Source organism: Salvelinus namaycush, chromosome 26 (assembly GCF_016432855.1).
Source record: "Salvelinus namaycush isolate Seneca chromosome 26, SaNama_1.0, whole genome shotgun sequence".
In the NCBI taxonomy this organism is placed as follows: domain Eukaryota; kingdom Metazoa; phylum Chordata; class Actinopteri; order Salmoniformes; family Salmonidae; genus Salvelinus; species Salvelinus namaycush.
This window is the reverse complement of record NC_052332.1, coordinates 31,815,456-31,836,726: the sequence shown is the minus strand read 5'-3', so window position 1 is coordinate 31,836,726 and position 21,271 is coordinate 31,815,456. Positions and strand designations below refer to the sequence as shown.

Genomic DNA, 21,271 nt, shown 5'->3' with positions numbered 1-21,271 from the left:
AAGTTGTTTAAATCAATACTCAATTTGACAGATGTAATACATACACAAGCTGCTTTACACTTTCTTTTTCTTTGGTTGTCCACTGAATGGAGTCTTCTCACACTGGATGCTTCATGATCAAAGAGGAGCACTTCAGTCTCATCCCGTACAACAGGTTTTTAATAAAGGCAGCGATTAAAAAAAGCCATCTCCATCTGTTCTTTCTTTCCTTTCTTCTGCTTATTTCATCACGTCTTGAAACTGTGTTCATTATCCTTGGGATGTACCGTGAAGTACAATGTAAGTCCAGATGAGTCCATTATGAGTATACCCTGGTTATCCAGAAATCTGCAGGGACAAGTGAAGTAGTCATATAAAGAACATAGAATATAAAATATAGAACATAGACGTCTCCATCCATCTCTATTCCGCATCCAAAGAACTACTGCATTTCTGTCGCTGTCTTTCTCTGTCAGTCTGCAACAGTGTGCAGAGGCAGTGGGAAGCTCGGCTGTCTACCATTCCAAAAATATGTCAGGTAGTGGTGATTAATGGAGAGTGTCTTCCTGTGGTCAGCTTGGTTGGCATGCCTCAGTTTCAGTCCAACGCGGTGCACAACCCATAAAGCCGGATCTCTTTTGAGACTGGATCCTTGATACTTGTAGGTGATTCCATACACTGAACGCAAGGGTATGAGTCTTAGACAAGAGTAAGAAATATGTCAATAGCCTGGGGACAAGGGAAGCCAATCAAGCTGGTAGAGCCACTTGAACCAATATGCCTTCAACTAATGAGAGCAGCAGAATAAATGATGAGGGGTAAAACAGCTCAACAGCTCATAGGCCTGAGGTGCTAAAGCTCTGTTACAACAGGTCACAGACCATGCTCGGGTCATCCACTGGTTGGTCATGTAAAGTTATTGGCATCTGGAGCTGATGCAGTGTTTGTAGGATGGGAGAACGTGATGCCCCACACTGCAAAAGCGCCTGGTGCCATAACCGCCCAGGCCCGGAATCAACACAGAAACGGCATGACGGATGGGTATCGTGCCACCCTCGCTTCTATAACAAGTCACCTAGGGACCAGTCTGAGGGCCACAAGTCACGGTTCTCTCTTATCAGCATCCAACAATTAGCTAACAGAATGTTCCTAGGCAGAAAGTAACCCATGGAAAAGGCAGTCATCTATGACAAAAATACCTACTGTCATCATGAGAGAGAAAAGAACGACCACTTCATGAGCAGGCAGGCATGAGCGGTGTTTACTTATTAGAAACAGGTTGGAGAACTTACTTTTTTATAATAAGAAAATAGTATATTTGAAGACCCTGAAGGCATGTTGTCCTCCATACTGACGTGATGTCTACTGTACCAGTGAGTGGGATGAATGAGGTAGGGAGCAGCTGATTGTCACGATCGTCAATGGGAGAGAGAGAGGACCAAGGCGCAGCGTGTGGAAAATACATCTTCTCTTTAATTGGAAGAAGGACAACGAAACAAAACAACAAACGTGAAGCTATCAAAAGACTAAGTGCAAACATGCAACATAGACACAGACAATTACCCACAAAAACCTAGTGCCTATGGCTGCCTTAAATATGGCTCCCAATCAGAGACAATTAATGACATCTGTCTCTGATTGAGAACCATTCAGGCAACCATAGACACAGCTAGACTTCTATACTAAACATAAACCCAACTACTCTAATAAACCCCCTAAACCTTACAACCACCCTAGACACTACAAAAAACACATACATTCCCCATGTCACACCCTGACCTAACTAAAATAATAAAGAAAACAAAGAATACTAAGGCCAGGGTGTGACAGTACCCCCCCCCAAAGGTGCGGACTCCGACCGCACAAACTGACATAGAAAGGGGAGGGTCCGGGGTGGGCCCCATCATGGCGGCGGCTCGGGTGCGGGACGTGGCCCCCACTCCACCATTGTCCATACCCGCTTTGGTAGCCTCCTCCAAATGGCCACCCTCCAAATACCCCCACCTAAAATAATAGGCCTCAGCAGGACAAGGGGCAGCACCGGGACAAGGGGCAGCACCGGGACAAGGGGCAGCACCGGGACAAGGGGCAGCCCCGGGATAAGGGGCAGCTCCGGACTGAAGGACGGCAGCTCCGGACTGAGGGGCGGATCCTGGCTGGCTGGCTCTGGCGGATCCTGGCTGGCTGGCTCTGGCGGATCCTGGCTGGCTGACGGCTCTGGCGGATCCTGGCTGGCTGACGGCTCTGGCGGATCCTGGCTGGCTGACGGCTCTGGCTGGTCTTGGCTGGCTGACGGCTCTGGCTGGTCTTGGCTGGCTGACGGCTCTGGCTGGTCTTGGCTGGCTGACGGCTCTGGCTGGTCATGTCTGGCTGGCGGCTCTGGCTGGTCCTGTCTGGTTGGCGGCTCTGGCTGGTCCTGTCTGGTTGGCGGCTCTGGCAGATCCTGTCTGGTTGGCGGCTCTGGCAGATCCTGTCTGGTTGGCGGCTCTGGCAGATCCTGTCTGGTTGGCGGCTCTGGCAGATCCTGTCTGGTTGGCGGCTCTGGCAGATCCTGTCTGGTTGGCGGCTCTGGCAGATCCTGTCTGGTTGGCGGCTCTGGCAGATCCTGACTGACGAATGGCTCTAGCGGCTCCTGACTGACTAACGGCTCTGACGGCTCGGGACAGACGGGCGGCTCTAATGGCTCTGTGCAGACGGATGGCTCAGATGGCGCTGGGTAGACGGATGGCTCAGATGGCGCTGGGTAGACGGATGGCTCAGATGGCGCTGGGTAGACGGATGGCTCAGATGGCGCTTGGCAGACGGATGGCTCAGATGGCGCTTGGCAGACGGATAGCTCAGATGGCGTTGGGCAGACGGACAGTTCAGACGGCGTTGGGCAGACGGGCAGTTCAGGCGCCGCTGGGCAGACGGCAGACTCTGGCCGGCTGAGACGCACTATAGGCCTGGTGCGTGGCGCCGGAACTGGAGGTACCGGGCTAAGGACACGCACCTTTAGGCTAGTGCGGGGAGCAGCAACAGGACGCACAGGACTCTGGGGACACACAGGAGGCTTGGTGCGTGGTGTAGGCACTGGTGGTAATGGGCTGGAGACAAGCACCATAGGGCTAGTGCGTGGAGGAGGAACAGGGCTCTGGAAACGCACTGGAAGCCTGGTGCGTGGTGTAGGCACTGGTGGTACTGGGCTGGGGCGGGGAGGTGGCGCCGGAAATACCGGACCGTGCAGGCGTACTGGCTCCCTTGAGCACTGAGCCTGCCCAACCTTACCTGGTTGTATGCTCCCCGTCGCCCGACCAGTGCGGGGAGGTGGAATAACCCGCACCGGCCTATGTAGGCGAACCGGGGACACCATGCGTAAGGCTGGTGCCATGTAAGCCGGCCCGAGGAGACGCACTGGTGGCCAGATGCGTTGGGCCGGCTTCATGACATCCGGCTCAACGCTCAATCTAGCCCGGCCGATACGTGGAGCTGGAATGTACCGAGCCGGGCTATGCACGCGTACAGGAGACACCATGCGCTCTACTGCGTAACACGGTGTCTGCCCGTACTCTCGCTCTCCACGGTTAGCCTGGGAAGTGGGCGCAGGTCTCCTACCTGCCCTCGGCCCACTACCTCTTAGCCCCCCCCCCCAAGAAAATTTTGGGTTGTACTCACGGGCTTCCAGCCTTGCTTCCGTGCTGCCTCCTCATATCGCCGCCTCTCTGCTTTCGCTGCCTCCAGCTCAGCTTTGGGGCGGCGATATTCTCCTGGTTGAGCCCAAGGTCCCTTACCATCCAATTCGTCCTCCCATGTCCAGAAATCCTGTGTAGGTGGGTCCTGTTGCCGCTTGACACGCCACTTGGTCCGATTTAGGTGGGTAATTCTGTCACGATCGTCAATGGGAGAGAGAGAGGACCAAGGCGCAGCGTGTGGAAAATACATCTTCTCTTTAATTGGAAGAAGGACAACGAAACAAAACAACAAACGTGAAGCTATCAAAAGACTAAGTGCAAACATGCAACATAGACACAGACAATTACCCACAAAAACCTAGTGCCTATGGCTGCCTTAAATATGGCTCCCAATCAGAGACAATTAATGACATCTGTCTCTGATTGAGAACCATTCAGGCAACCATAGACACAGCTAGACTTCTATACTAAACATAAACCCAACTACTCTAATAAACCCCCTAAACCTTACAACCACCCTAGACACTACAAAAAACACATACATTCCCCATGTCACACCCTGACCTAACTAAAATAATAAAGAAAACAAAGAATACTAAGGCCAGGGTGTGACACTGATGAGAATTGGAGGTGCATTCTTAGAAAAAAAAGGTGCTATCTAGAACATAAAAGGGTTCTTCGGCTGTCCCCATAGGATACACCTTCGAAGAGCCCTTTTTGGTTCCAGGTAGAACCCTTTTGGTTCCATGTAAAATCCTTTCCACAAAGGGTTCTACATGGAACCCAAAAGGGTTCTACCTGGAACCAAAAGGGTTCTCCTATGGAGACAGCTGGAAGAACCCTTTTGGAACCCTTTTTTCTAAGAGTGTAGATCAGAGACCTGGGTGGTCAAGGTGTGGTTCAATAGTTGATTTTGTGTCATTTCCTGTTTATGGATGCACTTTTGAGAGTTTTTATTACATTGTGAAAACAGAATCAAGAAAGGAGGCATTGTAGTCTGCAATGTGATACAGGGAAAATACAAAAAATGATGAAAAGTTATCAGGAAAATGCTGCAAAGAACATAATGTACTGTATGTCAATCTTCATAAAAGCAGCACTATAGTTCACCAGCTTTGTGTCTCTGCATGACGTTTTATCACACTAGCTCAAGATAGTATAGCCTGATTAAATTGTGGTCTACAGATGTATGCTCTTAATTTGAGGAGTTTAATCCTGCAGCAACAGGAAATTTGAATTATTGTGTGGATTATAAAAATTTACATTTGTGTAGGGTTTGATACATTTTTGCTATAGCAAATAAAGTCTGAAATGTTAAAGTGGAAATTACAAACTTTAGAACCCTTTTTAAACCTTGAATACACAACAAGTTAGCATTTTCTGAAGTGCAGGAAATGTTCTTGCAACAACAGGGTCACCACATTAAGATCCTACACCTGTATGTTTCTGTGTCAAAGCCCTGCCACAGACTTCCTTCTGGTGCATGTACCCTTTTTCAGTAGAAAAAAGACAGATGATGTAGCTGATGAATTCTGGCAACTTAATTGAAGCTTAAGTAGTGAAACTGACACTAACTGGAACTTTAAAAAAATATTCATTTTTTTTTTTTTTACACAGGAACTTCTCATTTGCTTCAAGTTAATCAGTATCACCACAATGCATATTTATAGACAGCCTACTTTAAATTCAAAAGGATATACTATACTAAATGTTTGTTTTTACTCACTTTTGATTGTTAACAAACATTGGATTAAGTGTTATTTATAATCTAATTATGTACAAAGCTTCTGTGTTTATCGCTTACCTATTGGCTGTTAGTGAACGTGCATAGTTAATTTACTTTATAGTTGTAGATTATTAATGGTCTGTACAATCCCCCTGCAATGTTCTTTTCTGTAGTTTGTCTTTCTGTGTTTTTCATAGATTGAAGGAGGTGGCCAGTGGAACAGGAAATGTAACACACGGCTGTTTAAAAAAAAGTTAAACTAAAGGGGATAAAAGAGGAAGTCACTGAGCAGCCATACACAAATACATTAGCGTATAGCTAGTTACGTTCATTCCCACTGTCATCCATTTTGACATGAAGATGGTTGGAAGCTGGTTGTTTCTCCTCATCTCTCTCCAAGGATATGAGGCTCCCTCCACCCCCAGTAAGATTGTCCTGTTGGATGCTACACCTGTGATATTAATTTTAATGTTCATTTATTCAACTTGTTTAAGACCTGGTGCTACGACAACACATCCGGCCAATGTGCCCTCAACTTTTGATACTGTTTTTAATCTTGGAGAATCTTTGTAGGATTTATTATAATTTGTACATGTATTTGTGTTAATAAGATAGTGAGGTTTAGATTGTCTTCTGATCATTTTATCGTGTACTCATGTTGATGGATGGTTTCCGCTCAGTTGACATTTGTCTTGAATTTTTTTTCAATGTTCACATAAGTGTGTCAGCAAATTATATATATATATATTTTTCTCCAGTTATTAATAATTGTTTTAGACTATGACATATAGGAAATATAACCGTTACATTTCAAAAACTCTCAAGTTTTTGGTTGAGCTATATTTATTGAATTGATGTACATCGACTTACCTCGTACGTAATGTAATTACATAATGCCAATTTAATTACCTTTCTGTTTCTTTGGGAGTCATCAAATAATAAATAAATTACACTTTATACCAGGTATTATAGCAATTTATTTGATCAAACTATTACATAACTACCTAGAAACACAAAATAATCTGAAAAGTAAAGTTTCATGTGCCATTTCTATTGCTGATGCGACACCAAAAGTCCCCTGCTAGTCTGAGATTGACGTCAACTACTTTGGGGTTTCCTGTAACATGGCCATCCATCTTGTCGTATACATTCACATACTGATAAAATGATTAATTTCATTCAATGTGATGGTGGAAAAGTACTCTAGTCATGATATACATGAAGGTATAGACCCCTTAATATATGTTATCTGATTTGTCTCTTAAAAAACTGTAAACACCCAATGTAATTATGCAACTCATCTTGATATCATACCACATCTCCCATTTAAACAGATTTTCAATTTCTGTTCCATTTTTTCAGATGTAAACTGCCTGATCATTAATCTGGATTATGTCAACTGCATCTGGAGTGAACAGAGGATCCCAGAGGTCAACTTCACCTTTTTCAGCAACAGGTTAGTGCAATGTGATGGGTGTTGAGGTCTTTGTCCAAAATGCTTGCCGTGCATCACTGTGATGTGGTGTCACACATTGGTGGTGGTTGAGGTGAGTTTTCCCCTTACAATGAAAAGTACTTTGAGACTCTCTATATGAATTAATATATTATTGTTATTACACTCCTTACCATATGTATTTGTGGACAGTGAAGCTACCATTTTAAATGTGGCTCTAAACTCCAGCATTTTTAATTTTAGAACAAATGTTTCACATGAGGTGACAGTACAGAATGCCACATTTTATTTGAGGGTATGTTCATACAATACATACTGTATCTTTTACCATTTACAAATGAACACTTTATGTACAGGTAACTGCCAAAATAATTAAAACACTTGAGTAAATGAGGGATACAAAGTATATTGAAAGCAGGTGCTTCCACACAGGTGTGGTTCCTGAGTTAATTAAGCAATTAACATCCCATCATGCCATATTTTGACCACTATTTTGGCTACCATGGTAATGCCCCAATATGATGAAAATACCCTTATCCACAGGGCACACGTCACTGATTGGTTTGATGAGCATGAAAACAATGTAAACCATATTTCATGGCCGTCTCAGTTACCAGATCTCAATCCAATTGAACACTTATAGGAGATTCTGAAGTGGCGAATGAGACAATGTTTTCTACCACCATCAACAAAACACCAAATGATGGAATTTCTCGTGGAAGAATGTTGCCACATCCCTCCAATAGAGTTCCAGATACTTGTAGAATCTATGCCGAGGTGCATCAAATGTGTTCTGGCTCTTGATGGCCCAATACCCTATTAAAACTTCTCTAGGGTAGGGGGCAGCATTCGGAATTTTGGATGAAAAGCATGCCCAAATTAAACTGCCTGCTACTCAGGCCCAGAAGATATGATATGCATATAACTGGTAGATTTGGATAGAAAACACTCTAAAGTTTCCAAAACTGTTAAAATAGTGTCTGTGAGTATAACAGACCTGATTTGGCAGGCGAAAACCTGAGAAAAATCCATTCAGGAAGTAGTTTTTTTTGTTGGTTTTGTAGTTTTCTAATCAATGCCATTACAGTATCCATTGACTTAGGACTCAAATTGCAGTTCCTATGCCTTCCACTAGATGTCAACAGTCTTTAGAAATTGTTTCAGGCTTGTATTCTGAAAAATGAGGGAGTAAGAGCAGTCTGAATGACTGGACCCTGCCCGTGTCACAGAGCTTTTTCATGCGCGTGTGCCTTTCTTGTTTACCTTTTATATTGACGACGTTATTGTCCGGTTGAAATATTATCGATTATTTAGGCTAAAAACAACCTGAGGATTGAATATATACATCGTTTGACATGTTTCTATGAACTTTACGGATACAATTTGGATTTTTTGTCTGCATGTTGTGATTGCGTTTGAGCCTGTGGATTACTGAAGAAAACGTGCGAATAAAACAGAGGTTTTTGGATATAAAGAGACTTTATCGAACAAAAGGAACATTTATTGAGTAAATTATTGAGTAAATGAATGTCTGCTGAGTGCAACCATATGAAGATCATCAAAGGTAAGGGATTAATTTTATCTCTATTTCTGACTTGTGTAACTCTTCTACTTGGCTGGTTACTGTTTGTAATGATTTGTCTGCTGGGCTATGTTCTCAAATAATCGTAAGGTATGCTTTCGCCGTAAAGCATTTTTTAAATCTGGCACCGTGGTTGGATTCACAAGAAGTTCATCTTTAAACCTATGTAAAATATGTTTTGTTTTCTGAATTTTTATAATGAGTATTTCTGTATTTGAATTTGGCACCCTGCAGTTTCACTGGCTGTTGAAGAGGTGGGACGCTACCGTCTCACGTACCCTAGAGAGGTTTTAAGACACTTTATGTTGATGTTTCCTTTATTTTGGTCGTTACCTGTATTTAGTCCCCCCATTTGAAGAAATTTGGACAAATTCAATTGTAGTGTATTAAAGTAGTCAGAAGTTTAGTATTTGGTCCCATATTCCTAGCACTCAATGACCACATCAACCTTGTGACTCTACAAACTCGTTGAATGCATTTGCATTTTGTTTTGGTTGTATTTCGGATTATATTTAGCCCAATAGGAACTGAATGGTGAATAATGTATTATGTCATTTGGAGTAACTTTTATTGTAATTTAGAATAGAAGATGTTTCCGAACACTTCTACATTAATGTGGATACTATGATGATTATGGATAATCATGAATCCTGAATAATGATTAGTGAGAAAGTTACAGAGGCACAAAGATCATACCCCCTAAAAAATGCTAACCTCCCCTGTTATTGGTAATGGTGAGAGGTTAGTATGTTTTGTTGTAGCTTCTATAACCTTCTCACTCATCACTATTCATGATTTATTTTCTTAATCATGGCATTATAAGGATTAATTTAGAAGTGTTCACAAACATCTTATCACAGAAAGAAAATTACTCCAGTCATCATTCACCATTCAGTTGCTATTAGGCAAAATATAACTCAAAACACAACCAAAACAAACTGCAAATGCATCCAACAAGTTTGTTGAGTCACTTTTGACTACTAACTATAATACATAAGTTAATTTGCCCAAATACTTATGACTTCTTCAAATGGGGGGACTAGATACATAAAATGCTTTCATTTCTAAACTGTAAAATACATACATTATGTTTGAAAATACCCTTGAATAAAAATTGACATTCTGTACTGTTGCCTCATAGGAAACATCTCAAATCCAAAATATTGGAGTATAGAGCCCAAAACATTTATAATTGCTTCACTGTCCGAATACATACGTAGGGGAGTGTATCTCTGTCAAATCTTAAATATCCGTACTTTGGTACTAATTCTCATCCATCATTTTCACATGGTATGTGTTTAGGTTCATCAAAGATAATATGGAGGAGTGCACAACATATCTACAGGAGAAGAGTTATTCTGTGGGATGTAGACTGTCCTATGACAAGTCTGACAGGTTTAGAACACTGACAACCAAGCTGGTCCATCAGAACAACAGTTATGTGCAGACCCATAACCTGAAAAGCATGGGTAGGTTCTTTTTCTCAATCAAATCAGAACCTTACATACAGAACAGCATGTAACATGAAGAACAATAGTCATCTTACTTTAGGCTTTTTAACGCGTGTTTTTCCTATTTCAATCTTCATTTGATTGAAATGTCGTTAACATTTGACCCTCCTTAATGCTTTTTCTAGTGAAGCTTTACCCTCCTGTTAACCTGTCAGTTGAGATGAACAAAGACCCAGAGCTGAATCTGTACTGGAACAACAGCAAGAACACCTACTGCATTGAGAGTGAAGTTCGCTACAGAATAAACAGCGAGAAGTGGAAGGTGGGGATGGGTCAGGACTCAGGAGTTGGACCACTGTTTGGACACTGTAGCCTACTGGTCATTTTTCAACAAAATACTGGACAAATGTTTGAAAAAACTATCTCTCTCTCCTCCACTCTCTCTTTGTTCCTTTCTTCAGACATCTACTCCAAGCAAGGAACAGAAGTATGCTGTGGCTTTTCCGTTAAAGAGCAGTCGTTATGAGTTTCAAGTGAGAGCACGAGTAAACGACATGTGTGGCGAGTCCAAGTTCTGGAGTGAATGGAGTCAGCCCATTCAATGGGATTCCATGAAGGGAAATAACTTCACAGGTAAATACATACAAAATCTCTGCTTTGCTTTATGGTTATAAAGTTGTGCTCAGACTTCTGTCAGGACTTTGTCATGTCAACCTTTCTCTTTGGCCTAGACATATCTGGCAGCTCAATGTCTGTGTGGAAGCCAGTACTGTCATTAGTGGGTACCATGACACTCTTCATATTGGCCTGCATGCTGGTCTACAGGGAAAGGTGGGTTTGCCAACAGAAGTTAACACCACACTTACACCCCAAATAAAGACTAAAATCAAGGGGTATAGTTTACATTATAAAAAAATCAAAGTCTCCTCCATTCTTCCTCTGAAAAAAAGTGATACTCTGATTTTGAACTAACCCTATCTCTTTGTAGAGAACGACTGAGATTCATCCTCATTCCCATTGTGCCTAATCCAGGCAAGAACCTAGATGAGAATGTAGAGGTAATATTTATCCCTGGTCCCATGCATTGCACTTCATTATAATCTTTGTTTCTCTATTACTGTTATCTACAGTTTAAATCCCATCTTATATCTCACATATTACATGTAACCTTTACCTTTAAAGGCCTGGCTTCCCATCTCCAAGGACATTTGCTTCCAGCCTAACTTCACTGAGTTTGCCTGTCCTGTTCGTGAGTACAGTCTGGTTCCCCAAACTGGCAGCGTCAGCGAATCTGAGAGCAACTTCTCCATCCTAACAGACCAGTCAGATTGCCTGTCCACGTGTTCCTCCTCAGCTTCCACTTTTCCTGTCACAAGTGAAAATGAACAAGCTGGTATTGAGTGAGACTTACAAAGGCTGCATTCTAATTACCCTTCTCCCCTAGGTGTGCACTTCCTTGATCCCCCTCATTGATAATACGTATTAGATTGGTGTATGCATGGGCTAAAGGGAGTTTCTATCAGATTTCTTTTTAGAATTTTAACATATGAACATCCTTAATATTACGGTAATAAATCCAAGCATTTTTGTTTGATGTTCAACCATTTGTAAGATTTTTAAATGCATCGATTTTTGAGAGAGAATACAACATAAAATGCTCTGAACATTGCAATAATGACATACCCTCCTTGTATTGCGAGAAAAAAAGCTGTTAATTACACAAACTGACCACATACAATATAGTAGCGTTATGAGCTAGGCTACTTATGAGCGTGCATGTCTAAAATGTTTCTAATAATGTCATAAAAAAAAGATATCTATAGCATATACAAGCTAATGAAAAAATGATCTTAGCAGCTGAAATGATGGGCACAGGGTTAAACATGATTCAGCTGACAGTTTTAATATTATAAACAATCCCTTGTGAAATTTAAATTGTACTATTGCACACTGTATCTCGTTGGAATAGAGTGAGCATCTGAAATGTTGAATATTAGCCTATACTTTCATTAAAATGGTATCTTATACTAGCTTGTATTTACATTTATTAGGGATACCCACTGCTCTTCCTGTGGTCCAAACACATTAAGGCACTTACATTAAATATAAAACAAAAGGTAAAACAGTACATCATACCACATTATTACACCACTGCATATCTACATTACAAAATGTATAATACCACCATACAACAATTTTACAATGTACATGTGTGGAGAGTGTGTGTGCTAGCGGTTGTGTGCGTATGCGTGTGTCTGTACCTTTGTGTATATTTCTTCACAGTCCCCGCTGTTCCATAAGGTATATTTTAATCTGTTTTTTAAAATCTGATTGTAATAGTATTTTCTTTAAATTTGGTTTCCGAGCGGGGGCTACTGCTATAAAAATTACTATAGGCTATTGGCCTATTTCCTCTTAAATAAATATGATAAACGTTGCCTCCTAATGTTGCATGATATCCTGTAATCCTACCAGTGGCGACCTGTCATTCAGGGCAGGTGCCCCACCTGTTTTAAGTCATGTCAGTTTGCAAACAATGTAAAAAAAAAAAAATAACATAGTCATTGAGATAATAAAGCTGCAGACAAACATGGTCTCTTTTTTTGCTTTCTTGAGTAACATGCTGACCACACCGCTCGTGTCACGTCCTCGAGCTTTGCAAAATAATTTTACACATACATGTTATTCAATCATTGAACCCACACTGCTCGCGCGAGTCAACGAGTGTCTGTGTAGCCAGGCGATAAAATAGAACTTGGTTCTATTTGTGACACTTGATGCGCTGCAAGTCCCGCCTCTCCCATCTCCTCATTGGTTTTTAGGAGCATATACCCACATGGGTGATTGAAAGATGACCTGAGGTCCACATTCCAGACCAGTTGGTGGTGACAATGCACCTTAAAGTTGCTTGCTAACCGCAATATAAAGTCCAAAGAAGAAGAAGAGCTCTGAAGGAGGAGAGATGACTAGAAATGAACTCGGTTTACCCTTTTATCTGTGGATTAATTGTCGGAGTAGAGGACCTTGTGCATTTCAGGTAAAATAATAACCCAATGTTTATATCACAGGACAAATTAGCTAGCAACACCAAGCTAGCTAGCTAAATTGCCATAAATGTTTAATGCTTTTTGACCTGTCCCCAAATTAATATAGTTGGTTCAGAGTTTGTTTGATATTTCAACCTGCGTGTCCTGATTGTGTCTGGTGTGGGTGGACAAAATCAACATGTGCACGATGGTGCATGCATGCATGCGCACGAGCGGTCTGGTCAGCATGTAAGGCAGCTCCAAAATGCAGGTGTTTCAGCCTAGCTCAGGGCTTTCTGTGGTGGTGGGGCAGCCAGCAGAAAATATGGAGCGTAGGGTTTGTTAAGGTTCTCTAGTTGCGTCGTGATTGGTTCAGTGTTTTGTCAGTCATGGGGACACTACATCACCACAAAATCTACGGGTAGAGCTAGAAAATTCTAGCCCCTTGGGTGCTGCCATAGAGTTACATTAGAGGTGCCCGTTCCAGGCATTTTTTTCTAGTCCCACAACAAAACGCAACAAAGCTCCTATGCAAAGCCCTCACTCTGTCACTCAGAAACTTATGCCCTGTTTACGTGACGTATTTAATCTTTCATCTTCACGGAGTCTTGACTGAAAAGTGTAGAGTTTGTAATTCAAGCTGGAGTAGAGCCTGTCTCTTGTCAGAGATCAAATTTATTTTAGAAGATTGCAAAATATGATCTGTTCATTCAAGACAGGATAAATATATTGTTTCTGGTAATAATAAAACATGTTTTGTTTAGTTACTTTTTCCTCAACTTGTTTCTCTACCTTTATAGCAAGTCAAGCTAGCTTGCACTGCAGAGCAGCTGGCTAAAATCTAGGCTAGGTTAAAGATACCACCGTAGCTAGCAACTTCCACCTAATAATTATAATAAAAAACAAACGTAATTGCAATAAACTTAAACAGGAGGCAACAGTCATATAATACACATTGGCTGTTAACACATTACTATTAAAATAGTACTTATAGGATAGGGTGACCAGACATCCCCGTTTTCCGGGGACAGTCCCCGTTTTTGGTGGCCTGTCCTCGGAAATGTCCCTGTTTTTTACAGTGCATTAAAAACAGACTGCAAAGTGAAATAATATTTTACGTGGCAAGAAAGACCGGGCAGTAGAGCCTACCAGTTGACTTCTCAATCGCGTTGTGCTTGTTTCGTCCAGCAGAGGAGGCTGCTCGCTATAGCAGCTTCATTCACTCTTCTTCTTCTACTAACTACTTGCTCCCGCTAGTTTTAGAGAAAACTGCTGTGGAAAACTCGGCCAGAAGCTAGCAAGTGTCAAGTGAATCCACAACATCACCACAAACGTCTTTTCAAGCCAGGTAAGTTACAATCGTTTGAGATACTAGCTAGTGATGTTAAAATGTCACAATTTATTATATAGATAGATGATCTGCTCTATAAGGTTTTAAATAGGTTATGCTAGCTAACATTAGCTATGTCGACTAAGTTATCTAGCTAGGTTAGCTAGCTACTGTCTTGGTAGCTAGGTTAAACAACGTTCACATGTAAACATGATTATATTAAATGAATGCACAATTAATTATGAGAATATTTAATATTTATTTGTAGATTACAATTTTAATGGTTTGGCATTATAATAAGTAACGTAAACTCACCCCATTCCGTACAAATGTGCGCAACCGCGACATTCAAACGAGCCTGCAAAGAAAACGAATGGGACTGTAGCGACTGTGTTGACTTCAAAATCTGGGGTGTGAACTACGTTTCTATTCAAGCGTTGATCGACATGGTAATGGCTCTATAGTATTGGAGAAAAGTTGAAAAAACGGACCCTCCATTACAGGTGTAGCACTTCGCTCATCGTTTAAAAACAAGAAATGGACAGTGACGGGGGTAAGGGGGGGATACCTAGTCATTTTTTGCGTCATCACTGCATGCGATCATGACTCTCAAAGCCGCTGTTACCTTCTGAAGATCACTTTAGCACCGCCCTGAAAACCCTTCAAATAGGTATGTAATGATACATTATATAAACTCTTTATAGTGTTTTGTTTACATTGTAGAGGCAATAAGGGGGATAAGTTGGACAGATCGAGTGAAAAAAAGCAGTTTTCCCACACGATAACTGTCCTTCTCACTATCACGCATTAGTTTCGCTTCCCCACCCGCCATTTTTAAAAAGACCCGATGGAGCTCATTGCCTTGTTGAATTATGCAGAAACGGGCAGCGTGGAGCTCATGTCATTGATTTTGTTTGAAAGGGGAGAAATTGTGCTTTACAATGATATTGACATTACAGTTGATCTGGAAGTATTACGTATTTGGGCCGCTAAAATAAGGTAAATTGTACGGACCAAGGCGATGTACAAAAGTGAGTGAGTTTACATTAGTGTGAAAATATATTTTGAAATTTTCATGGATAACATTAGCATAATATTTTCTGATAGAGTGGAGAGGAGGAAGACGATAGAAAGAAGAGTGAAAGAGAGAGGAGGAAAAGTAAAGATATGATTACAAAGCCTGCAAATGTATTATTCCAACCAATGGGAATCTGTTAACCAAAGTTTTTTATCTAATAGTGTACTATTTATTATTAAACATTGGAGAGGAAGGAGAAGGAAAAATGAAGGGTGTAAAAAGAGTGAAGCGAGGAGAGTGTATAAGAGTGAGGTGGAATGGTAAATAGAAGGAAGACGAGTGAAGAAAAGAGGAGAAAGATTGGAGCAGAAGAAAAAGTTAAGAGAGTAAGAAAAGCAGACAGAGGAGGTACAGGAAAAGGCGGGCCGAACAGGCCCCCAAACAAACAGGGAGTAGCAGCAGTGTATGGGTGGGGGGGTCAATGTAAATTGTCCGGTGGCGATTTTTATGAATTGTTCAGCAGTCTAATGGCTTGGGGGTAGAAGCTGTTGAGGAGCCTTTTGGTCCTAGACTTGGCTGTCCGGTACCGCTTGCCATATGGTAGCAGAGGAAACAGTCTATAACTTGGGTGACTGGAGTCTCTGATAATTTTATGGGCTTTCCACTGACACCGCCTATTATATAGGTCCTGGATGGCAGGAAGCTTGGCCCCAGTGATGTACTGGGCCGTTCGCACTCCCTCTGTAGCGCCTTACATGCTGACCAGACCGGACACGTCGCGTGCGCGAGCGTCGCAAAATAAATTTAGAAATCCATGTTATTCAATTATTGCACCCACACTGCTCGCACGGCCAACGAGCGTCTGCGACGCCAAGGGCTAAATTAGAACTCATTCCTATTTCTGACGCAGATCGCGCTACAAGTCCTGCCTCTCCCATCTCCTCATTGGTTTATAGAAGCAGGTACCGACGTGCCATCTCTTCATTGGTTATACCCACGTGGGTGATAGAAAGACAAACTGTTTTGCCGGTAGTCGTGGTAATACAATGAAAGTTGAGATGCGATCACCATATAATTTAAACAATGAAAAAGCCTGGAAGGAGGAGAGATGACTAGAAACGATTCGGTTGGCCGTTTTATGTGTGGATTAATTGTCGGAGTAGAGATCCTTGTGCAATTCAGGTAAAATAAAAACTCAATGTTTATATCCCAGGACAAATTAGCTAGCAACAGCAAGCTAGCTAAATAGGACAAATTAACGTTAGCTAGCAAGTGCAAGCTAACTAGCTAAATTACCATACATGTTTAATGCTTTTCGACCTGTCCCCAAATTAATGTCATTGGTTCAGAGTTTGTTTTGATATTTTAACCTGCGTGTCGTGATCGCGTTTGGTGTGGGGGGGCAAAATACATTTATGCATGATAGCGCACGATGGCGCAAGCGCGCAGCCGGTTTAGGCAAGGTGTTACGGTCAGATGCCGAGCAGTTGCCATATCAGGCGATGATAGAACCTGTCAGGATGCTCTCGATGGTGCAGCTGTAGAACCTTTTGAGGATCTGGGGACACATGCCAAATCTTTTCAGTCTCCTGAGGGGGGTAAAAAGGGCACGACTGTCTTGGTGTGTTTGGACCATGATAGTTCGTTGGTGATGTGGACACCAAGGAACTTGAAACTCTCGACCCGCTCCACTACAGCCCCGTTGATGTTAATGGGGGCCTGTTCGGCCCGCCTTTTCCTGTAGTCCACGATCAGCTCCTTTGTCTTGCTCACATTGAGGGAGAGGTTGTTGTCCTGGCATCACACTGCCAGTTCTCTGACCTCCTCCCTATAGGCCATCTCATCGTTGTCGGTGATCAGGCCTACCACTGTTGTGTCGTCAGCAAACTTAATGATGGTGTTGGAGTTGTTTGGCCACGCAGTCGTGGGTGAACAGGGAATACAGGAGGGGACTAAGTACACACCACTGTGGGGCCCCAGTGTTAAGGATCAGCGTGGCAGACGTGTTGTTGCCTACTCTTACCACCTGGGGGCGGCCCGTCATGAAGTCCAGGATCCAGTTGCAGTGGGAGGTGTTTAGTCCCAGAGTCCTTAGCTTAGTGATTAGCTTCGTGGGCACTATGGTGTTGAACGCTGAGCTGTAGTCAATGAACAGCATTCTCACATAGGTGTTCCTTTTGTCCAGATGAGAAAGGGCAGTGTGGAGTGCGTTTGAGATTGCATCATCTGTGGATATGTTGGGGCGATATGCAAATTGGAGTGGGTCTAGGGTGTCCTGGAGGATGCTGTTGATGTGAGCCATGACCAGCCTTTCAAAGCACTTCATGGCTACCGACGTGAGTGCCCCGGGGCGGTAATCATTTAGGCAGGTTACCTTCGCTTCCTTGAGCACAGGGACTATGGTGGTCTGCTCAAACATTTCAGGTATTTCAGACTCGGTCAGGGAGAGGTTGAAAATGTCAGTGTCTTGACAGTTGATCCGCGCATGCTTTGAGTACACGTCCTGGTAATCCGTCTGGCCCAGTGGCTTTGTGAATGTTGACCTGTTTGAAAATTTTGTTCACATCGGCTACCAAGAGCGTTATCACACAGTCATCCAAAACAGTTGGTGCTCTCGTGCATGCTTCAGTGTTGCTTACCTCGAAGGGAGCATAAAAGACATTTAGCTCGTCTGGTAGGCTCGCGTCACTGGGCAGCTCGCGTGTGGGTTTCCCTTTGTAGTCCGTAATAGTTTTCAAGCCCTGCCACATCCGACGAGCATCAGAGCCGGTGTAGTAGGATTCGATCTTAATCCTGTATTGACGCTTTGCTTATTTGATGGTTCGTCTGAGGGCGTAGCGGGATTTCTGATAAGCGTCCGGATTAGTCTCCCGCTCCTTGAAAGTGGCAGCTCTAGCCTTTAGCTTGATGCGGATGTTGCCTGTAATCCATGGCTTCTGGTTGGGATATGCACGTACAGTCACTGTGGGGACGACGTCATCGATGCACTTATTGATGAAGCTGATGACTGAGGTGGTGTATTCCTCAATGTCATTGGATGAATCCTGGAACATATTCCAGTCTGTGCTAGCAAAACAGTCCTGTAGTGTAGCATCCGCGTCACCTGAACACTTCCGTATTGAGCGAGTCACTGGTACTTCCTGCTTAAGATTATGCTTGTAAGCAGGAATCAGGAGGACATGCTGATAAATATTTGGTAAAACTGATTTAAGTTTGCCTGCATTAAAGTCCCCGGCCACTAGGAGCGCCGCTTCTGGGTGAGCATTTTCTTCTTTGCTTATGGCCTTATAGAGTTGATTGACAGCGGTCTTAGTGACAGCTTCACTTTGTGGTGGTAAATACGAATAATACAGATGAGAACTCTCTTGGTAGATAGTGTGGTCGACAGCTTATCATAAGGTACTCTACCTCAGGCAAGCAATACCTCGAGACTAGCAATACCTCGAGACAAGCTAGCTTGATAGTTAGTGAAACGGTGTGCCTCCCACCTGCTGTGTACTGGAGTCCTCCTTAGGACTAGCTAGCACACAGTGTCCTTCGCTCCCGCCTGCCGAACACCTGCCATCGTTAACAGAACTGTGCGAAAACAATGCCTGACAGGTGGGGGCGAAGGACACTGTTTACCAGTGTATGGCTAGCTAGCTACCGTTGTCGCCCCCGCCACTTCTATGTGGTTTATCAGTGGCTGGCATCCAAAGTTATTGTGCATTAACACCACCTACTGTACTGGAGCAGCTCCGCCTCCCACCTGTCCTACTTAAAAATTGGCGAATAGAAGCAATAAGAGGGGTTCCTGCAGATGAAGGGGGGAGGGATATTTTTAATTAGCTAGAGAATCATGGATTAACTTCTTCACTGCTAGTTATGGATAATATAGGCGTATTTATCCCGTTTCACCTTGGATGTATTAACTAGAAAAAGGCAAGACGTGTTTTTAATTCTGGTGCAGCTCTGCACTCACAAACGTATGAGCTAACTAGCTCATGCTTGTTAGTTATCTAGCTAGCTCAAAGGACATTAAAAGTTCCTACAAAGAAGCCGCTCCTCCTAGGTATAATTCTGTGGACGTCATTCAGATAATGCATGACATAACAAGATGCCCAGCGCTTCAAGCCTCCTCCTCAAACAACCCTCTCAAGCTCTTCCCTACCCACAAAATTTCAGTCGCATCTTGCGCCAATAGTTAGGTTACACTTGTCTGTCCATCACGCATGTGAACACCTAGGTTGCCTGCTCTGTCCGCACTGATTGGGGAAGTCATTTAATGAGCTAAATGTAAAAACTGTAGATTTCAGAAAGGAATGATATAAAATGGTACATTTTTGGGGTTCGAACCGGTTCAGAACTATATTTTGCTGGTCGGAAGAGTGGAACGAAACAAAAAAAAATAGTGGTTCTGTTCACAACAAAATTATTGGAAAATAATTGTGTTTCCAACCCCTTCTAGGGAGAAACAAAAACAATGAGGGGATGTTTACATAACACTACAGTTTCCATGACATACATTCTATAGTTATCAAGCCCAAATCACAAATCACTCTTTGCCAGAGGGAAGCTGAGTGTGAACCTCCTGAGGAGATAAAGGGCGACTTTCAGCCATGGGGGGCAACAACATCACAGCTACGTCATGCTAGCTTATCACAACCAGTCTTGGTTGTCTGCTTCCAGAGATACAGCAACTAACTACTACGCTGTAGCATATCTGGTATAGCTAACTCTTGCAAAATGTTCTGAAGTGCATTAGAAATGTACCGAATTGTTTTGATCATATACAGTCAGGTCCATAATTATTGGCACCCCTGATAAAGATGAGGGGGGTAAAGTATAAAATAAATAAATAATACAAATACTGAGCTATATTGTATGAAACAAAAAAAGGGGGAATTATATTATTTTATACTAATAAAGCTGCTCAGAGAAAGAGGTTTTGTTTAACAAGTTATCAAGTCTGGAGACTGAGATAGCCATTGCAAAATGTTGATTTTGTGGTCAATTAACCATTTCTTTGTGAATTTGATGTGTGCTTGGGGTTATTGTCTTGCTGGAAGATCCACTTGCTGCCAATAGTCAGCTTCCTGGCAGAGGCAACCAGGTTGTGGTATAAAACATCCTAGTACTTGGTAATGTTCATGATGTCGTTGACCTTAACAAGGGCCACAGGACCAGTAGAAGCAAAATAGCCCCATCAAGGGTGCCAATAATTATGGACCTGACGGTATATGACCAAACAATCATTTCTAATGCAAATAAACAATGTTTTGTCAGTTAGTGATCAGTTAGTGCTAAATCCACTCCTGACTTTCCCATGTCTAAAATAAAAACCTTAGTAAAGTGGTGTGTTTGTTTTGTTTATTAGAGTAATTCATTAGAGAAGTAACTCACCTGCTTCTCTTCTGTCCATTAATTCTGTCCTTCTGTCTCTTTGTTTTGTGGAGCTTTTGATCACAAGCATCTTCCAGAGAATTTCCTAAATGAGGAAACATTATCCAAAATCTCTGAATGGACACTTGCTAGTAATCACAGATACATGCCAGTCATGCGGTCACAAGCATTTCGTCCCACTTGTACTTTTGGAGGTTGAACTAGAACAGGTTCCTGAACCAATGTCCAGTGGCAAGTCATTCATCTTTCTCCTGAGACTCCTCCTCTTTTGGACATGCCACCTCCCACCAGGGAGGGAATCTCATCCACTTTGTTTACAAACAATCTCCTTTGGGCACAGAATTATCAGTTAATGACCATTTACCAAATATATTACAGTAGAAGAAATGAACACGGTAGCATTTATCAATACATTAGTGGATTCTATCGTGAAGTAGATGTTTATCCTTTCTTAAAGTGAAAACTAAATACTAACTTGCTTAATGGTATTTTCTTTTAAATGTTGTCTTACCCATGAGGTGATGGACTAGGGTAAAGTTGGCACAGACATTGACCAACCCTAATTTTTGTGTTTTAAAAACATTTAGCAGGACATCTGGCATGATTCCTGATCCTAAACTGTGGCGCCAGTTGCATGCCTTATGCTGTAAACA

General features: G+C 42.5%; 1 protein-coding gene and 1 long non-coding RNA gene across 4 annotated transcripts; one reads left to right on the top strand and one right to left on the bottom strand.

Annotated features, from left to right (window-relative positions):
* Positions 1–3,856: 3,856 nt before the first annotated feature.
* Positions 3,857–20,913, bottom strand: LOC120021470. 3 transcript variants are annotated; one of them, XR_005472514.1, is made up of 3 exons: positions 20,619–20,912; positions 11,037–11,228; positions 3,857–3,905 (listed from the first exon to the last, which is right to left on the bottom strand). It is a non-coding gene; the product is annotated as an uncharacterized LOC120021470 (long non-coding RNA). The 3 variants fall into 3 exon arrangements; XR_005472516.1 differs by lacking the exon at positions 3,857–3,905 and adding an exon at positions 6,336–6,935 and having other exon boundaries at positions 20,619–20,913; XR_005472515.1 differs by lacking the exon at positions 3,857–3,905 and adding an exon at positions 9,098–10,902 and having other exon boundaries at positions 20,619–20,913.
* On the top strand, positions 5,660–11,463 carry LOC120021469 (cytokine receptor common subunit gamma-like). The gene is made up of 8 exons (XM_038965245.1): positions 5,660–5,800; positions 6,739–6,832; positions 9,714–9,880; positions 10,048–10,184; positions 10,324–10,495; positions 10,594–10,693; positions 10,851–10,920; positions 11,045–11,463. Exons 1-8 carry the CDS (start codon positions 5,731–5,733, stop codon positions 11,264–11,266), a joined length of 1,032 nt encoding a protein of 343 aa, XP_038821173.1. The 5' UTR covers positions 5,660–5,730; the 3' UTR covers positions 11,267–11,463.
* Positions 20,914–21,271: the final 358 nt, after the last annotated feature.

Bases quoted from the DNA above. Each gene is read 5' to 3' on its own strand.
- LOC120021469 (XM_038965245.1), top strand. From the start codon at position 5,731: ATGAAGATGGTTGGAAGCTGGTTGTTTCTCCTCATCTCTCTCCAAGGA. The intron at 6,833-9,713 runs GTTAGTGCAATG...GTATGTGTTTAG, and splicing joins TTCACCTTTTTCAGCAACAG to GTTCATCAAAGATAATATGG. The intron at 9,881-10,047 runs GTAGGTTCTTTT...TGCTTTTTCTAG, and splicing joins CCATAACCTGAAAAGCATGG to TGAAGCTTTACCCTCCTGTT.